This window comes from Lucilia sericata, unplaced genomic scaffold, assembly GCF_015586225.1.
Source record: "Lucilia sericata isolate MDLA Ls3-8-SP2 unplaced genomic scaffold, ASM1558622v1 Contig001353F_arrow, whole genome shotgun sequence".
NCBI lineage: Eukaryota > Metazoa > Arthropoda > Insecta > Diptera > Calliphoridae > Lucilia > Lucilia sericata.
In genome coordinates this window covers 78,780-85,000 of record NW_023995297.1, presented here as the reverse complement: position 1 = coordinate 85,000, position 6,221 = coordinate 78,780, and the positions used below count along the sequence as shown (strand labels likewise).

Below are 6,221 nucleotides of genomic sequence, written 5' to 3'. Positions count from 1 at the left end.
TCTATCTATCTACCCTGTGATCACTTCTATTTCCTATGGGAAAGTGATCTTTAATAACTAATTGAATAAAAAAGTTAGACATTCTATGAACACTCTTATTTCTGAACAAGAAAAACGATATTTCTTGTATAAAAATCTTAATAGCAGGCTCAACGTAAATCTACTTTCGATCTGTGATCGCTCTTAAATCTCATAAATTACATTTACAGATCGATTACGATGTCCGTTTACGCAAACAATCTCTCAGTAGCCGTTATCTCGACGAAGATCACATGCGTCAAAACGAAGAATATATGCGTTCAAATCAATTAAGCGCCGACTTCGACATACCCTCACCACCCAAGCAACTCTGTAATAAACTTATCAAATTACGTGGCCCCTATTCTCCTCTAGAAACTAAAATCTTTTCCGCTGTAAGAGTAGGCGAATGGAAATGTGTACAGATAGAAAGAGAATCAGTAAATTCCGTCCTACTCGATACAGATCCACAAGATGTACACGAACGTTTGATGGTGGCAGCTGATGTAACAGAAACACAAACGGGTGAAACTATAATTGCACGTGCTACAACTTTAATGCCAAATATACACGGTTTTGGAGCACTAATGACTATGATGTTTTGCCCCACCATGCAAATAAAACGTAATAAGGAACGTACTAAGTATGTAGCCCTTTTAGCGGGTCTAGGCTATGATGAACACACTTATAAGCCGCTGTATGGTGAACATGATATTGTACTCAATTTGGATGTGGAGATAGAAAAGGAAGATTTTGAAATGGTAAGGAGAGAGTTAGGTAATTTAATGGTATTAATTTTGATAATGTTTTGTTGTTTATGTGTATAGATTAATCAATTGCGTTATTGCATGGATGCCATGCTATTTACGGATCATGGTGATGAACGTCCCAATATCTTGCCTAGTCAAATGGCTGATTTACAAGCTAAAATTAAGGAGATTATAATAAGGTAATAGTAATCTTTGTGTAAATTTGAAAATTTTGCCAAATTGAATGTTTCGAAATCGTTTAAATGTAATTTTCTAATGTTTTTTTTTTTCGTTCTTTTATTTCAGACTTTTAAGTAAAAATCGTAAATATATTGAAACTCACTGCGATGAAAACGACAATGTTTGGCAATATCATGAGCCTACAGAGATTCTAGAAACTGTTTGCATTTTGGGGGAACGCACAATATTTCCCATGTTATCGGCTTTACGTTTATACGATGAAAAATATGATCGTATACAAGCTTTGCTGAGACACTGTGCTGAATTGCATAAATTAAGACAATTGTAAGTAGAATAATATCGAAGAAATTTTACCATACTTAAGCTTGAATTGTTGGAGAAGCTAATTTCATAATCTTTTCTATGTCTTATTTTCTAGTGATGGCTCTATTCAGCCCGTAACCTGTCTGTTGTGTAATCAACCTTTAGAAAATGTTGCTCAATTACGCATACATTTGATTTCACAATTACATCGTGATCGTGAGCAGCAAATACACTTTAAACCTTCTAAAAAATAAAGGTATTTTATATAGTTTTATACATATTTAGTTTATTTTTAGTTTTAAACAAATTATTTCTTGACTTTTAATTGAATAGATCAATTAGTTTTGTTATACTTTTTTGCCATGAAATGGTTTTGTTTTTTTTTATGTTTTATGGACTTATAAAATGAAATTTATAAGCATTTAAATAAAAGTTGTGTTCTTTAAATAAAACTGTATGCGATATTTCAAATCTTGGGCTCAATAAACCAAATAAATAATACAACGAATTAAAACTTTTAAACGTCTAATAGTTTTGAAAATTAAGCTTTAAAATTGTCTTTTTAACAAATTATAATTAAATGGTAACTTCGAGTTGTTGTAACGTCTCGAAAATAGTGAAAAATTGTTTTTTTTTTCGATCACCTATTAGAATTAATCATGATAAATTTAGGATCAAATGATCATTAGTGATGTTATAATTCTTTACTGCCTTCAATGTAAAAATCCAAGGTTTAAAAATCATTCTCCCATACTCCCCACTCTTCTAACAACGCGAGTTGTTGTAACGTCTCGAAAATAGAGAAAATTGTTTTTTTTTTCGATCCCATAGTATAATGAATCATGATAAACTTAGGATCAAATGGTTATTAGCGATGTTTTAATTCTTTACTGTCTTTAAAATCCATGGATCAAAAATCATTATCCCATACTACCCACTTTCCCCATACATACGCTTTCTCCATGCACCCCACTTAAGGTGGCTGGGAAGCCTCCAAATTCCCCTAATTCGGACACTGAACACCAAGCTGTAACCCCTACGACAACTGGAAAAGTTGGATCGTCGAACGAGACTTGTCGCAACGGATATACATTATTGCCTCTGTATCAGAGTCTTGGAAGCAAGTTGGTCGAAGCGCTAACGAGCGAAGAGAAGTAGGCCTTAGGTTACGACAAGGTCCCACAGCTGAACCGGCATGCAGCGGACAAATCTACATCTGCAGGAACTATATGACAGTGTTAGGAGGAGATGAAATTTCTCCAGTAGATCCCACAGCTGAAGACTAATGCGTCCCAGATAGTTAACAGCGAAGTCTTTAAAAATCTCTATTGTTGATATATAATCCACTGAAAAAAGACAGAATCTGAAAGAGAATTCCAGTCCATCAGTCTGTTAATTAGCCAAAGCTAGCGGTGACGTCATTCGGGAAAGTGTGGCCAGGCCAGAAACTCGACGAGGTACCGGTCAGAGAGTTATTCGAGATCTATTGCAAGTGTATCTGTCGAAAGAAAGACGGTCGCAGAGGCGAAGCTAATTTTACTACGGATTTGTTAGTATCAAGCTGTGCAGGGGCGAAGGAAAGATAGCCGAACCCACAAATCCTGACCATAATCGAATAATTACCATATTAAGCACAAGCCTAATTGAAGATCTATTCGATAGCCAGAGTGAAGTGAAGGACGAAGACGAGCTGATGCAGACAGATTCAGTAGACGCCGACGAAACCGTCTTTAACGAATATCACCATGGTAAAGATTATTCAAGTGAACATTTCTAAAGTAACCATCGCTTCTGGGATATCATTGGATGAGTTATTCACTTGACAGCAGCTACTTCTGGAATGTCATCGGAGGAGTCATTAAAAATTGATTTCTGTCATCATAAGACTGTTAAAACCTGTACGCGTAAAAGAAGATTCATTGAAAAGGTAATCTTAACACTTATATCTAACAAGGGGCGAATTGCGACATTCACTATCGACCGAAATAACAATAGAATTCAAATGGTGGTTTCCATTAATGTCAAATGTCGCAATTTGTCTTCAAAAATCATCAGGAGATACGATTTGTTCTGAAAATCCTTTTTAAACCTTCGATGCAGTCGATCACTTTTCTAAGTTATAATGCAATCCACTATGGCTCGTAGAGTTTGGAGACAAATCCTTTAAACCTCTTGAAGCTAACTAAGGAGAAGTGTGTATCGAGGCTAAAATTTCATGCTAAAGCATGATTCGGAAAAATTATTCAAAATTCGAAATTTTGATGAGTAGGGAAGAAGTTACGTGTTTAAAAAAAGATTTGAAGTTACAACGGCCAATATCGGATCAATTTCTTCATATAACTGCTATAAGACCTATGTGTTTTGACTCCATTACTTTTGTTGTTGTTTGTGGACCAGGTTACTGACAGTACGCTTACTGGTATGACATGGAATGTAATCATATATTTCGAGAATTTAGATTGCTGAAGACAATGTTTTCTTTCAATAGTATGACAGCCCATAATCTGACATAGATACACTAAACCGAAAAGAGCGTTTTTCAGTTTCAAAGTATTTCAAAGTCGTGAATCATTTTCGCTTCAGGAAAGTCGATATTGACAATAGTTTGAATCTACTGCCACAACTTCGAAGTCCCTTGGAATCCGCAAGTCGTTCGGTTGGTCAAATAACGTATGTAAATGAATACTACTCAAAGATCGACAGAATACACATAATCGTAAAGCCGCTTTTTAGGAATACCTTTTTGCGATCATTGCAAAAACATGATCGAAATGTGGATAAGTAGAGGGGGTAGTTTTTAACTAATGAAATGGAACAACCTGGAAAAACCTTGTACTCTTTAGAGACTGAAAAGGAATTGAAGATTTCCAAATGGATTTGTAATATACTTTACTAAATTCGTGTTATTCAAGTACACTTCATTAGTGAAAAAAATAAGCATTGCCAGGTCATGGTTCAGTTGTCGTTATCTTCCAAATTGCGTAATTAGTGAACTTTGTGGCCTTTTGTAGCCTTTAGCTCATCAAAAATGATGACGATCAGTACTTTATTTTTAAAGTAATATCTGTCTTTTATTGACCTCATCTTCCGTAAGACGCCAGAAAATAATATTTTTGTAAAGGAAATATTCCATTAGGTTTGCTTGTGGGATTAGGGTTTCATGCAATATCCGACTTCTGAACTAACATATGCGTTTGATCCTTTAACATTCTAAACCATAGAGAAACATAGAGAGGAAACCTGTCAAAGTTTTTTTTGAAAACATAAAGAAGGCTATTCATACATATGGGTACTGTGTATTCAACATACCACCTGTTAGATTTTCCCACAGTCATTTGTCAAATTAAATGTAAATATATTAAATATTTTTAGTTTTGTATAAAAAAATCAAAATTATGTATGTTTCCGTACTCATCTGGATTTCCATTTTTTGTCTTGTGCCGGTTATTGCAGTGATCCCTTCGGGATGGCTGTGGTTTAAACACAAAATTACGGGTTAAATCTATATTTCTGGATAAGTTCGGTGCTGTTGCCGAAAAGATAACAGATACATAAGTGAATATGCTTTACGTGAACACCTGTCGTGTTGGCCTTATACGACCACTGGGTAAGCTTGTTAGACGACTCACCACCACCACTTTGTGCTCCTTAAACTTTGCTCATGTACTCGAGCTACCTAATCTCTGACCATTGCTTAACTACCGAGATGCAAAAACATCACTTCAGTTTTCAACCACGAATGTGTGATTCGGCAATAGCACCTAGAGGCGTAATCAGTGGATACACTGTGGTCTGGTATGGACAGAGTAAACCCTAAATATACCCTGACATGGAAGGCAAATTCATTGGTATCACATTTATAAGATACTTTACATTTACACCATTCAACTCTGCATACCGACACACTCATTGAGACCAACATCTGAGTGGGTAAGGTCCGTATAACCCTACATCCATCCCGTATGATATACATTTGACACCAACTCATTTCCAACACTCTGCGTGGTATCTGTTATCTCAGCTACAGCACCGAACTTATCCCGAATTATAGACTTTACCGTGCACCAGTCTTTTAACCAATATTCTCTTCCCGCGAGTATGGGTTTAAACCGCAGCCACCACGTACATACCGAATGGAACACTCCAATAACCGGGACAAGACAAAGGTGGAAACTCAGCCCCGTGGTATCAAATTATAAGGCTGCCTGGTTCGACTCCTGTTCAAATAATTTCAAGGAATGTCCGATTATGCATTTAGCATCACCAGTTTATAATCCCGGCAAACCGGATTGCATTAACATCAAGATAGGAAAGAGTTGGTGTCAAAGGAATAAGTTACTGAATGAATCAAGGGTATATGGACCTCGCCACACCCATATACTCGTAAGAATGTCGAGTGTTTTCTCTTAAATTTGGGTCACCTAAATCTGTTTATTTTGCCAAAGTTATATAAAATTTAAAAAATTGATAAAAAATTATTGTGGTGAAAATGTCAGAATAATAAATTGAAATGTCGTTACCCAGCAAACACAGAGGGTTCATGTAAAATCGAGAAAGGTTGTAAATCAAACAATTTTTAAATTTTAAAACTCTAAATCGAATTTAAACTTTAAATCAATTTCTCTTTTTAAAGAACCGTAAATGTTTAATATTAAATACAATTAATAACATTTTTCAAACGTTTGATTTTGTGTTTGTTGAGTTATCTCAAATATGGGGAATATACTAATACTACCATAAGTATTTCTACTACTACATTCAATCGACTTAGGTTTTTGACAACAGACTTAGGTCCTTGACAGCAGAGTTTCCGCTCTATATACTCTATGTTCTAAACTACTTAAACTTAGAGCGTGTGCCAAATGATAGCAAAGTTCTATGGTGGATTGTAATTTTCCTATGGTGGGAACATTTTTACATTTTGCTGTGCCAAACGATATCTTTTTTGAT

At 35.4% G+C, this 6,221-nt stretch overlaps 1 protein-coding gene across 1 annotated transcript in view; it reads left to right on the top strand.

Annotated features, from left to right (window-relative positions):
• Positions 1-1,718, top strand: part of LOC119611070 (probable ATP-dependent RNA helicase spindle-E) — an 11,558-nt gene extending 9,840 nt beyond the window's left edge. The window contains 4 exon segments of the mRNA XM_037966527.1: positions 210-779; positions 846-967; positions 1,074-1,292; positions 1,387-1,718. Of these exon segments, the coding sequence (XP_037822455.1) occupies positions 210-779; positions 846-967; positions 1,074-1,292; positions 1,387-1,525 (1,050 nt within the window). The 3' untranslated portion in view covers positions 1,526-1,718.
• The last annotated feature ends 4,503 nt before the right edge of the window (positions 1,719-6,221 follow it).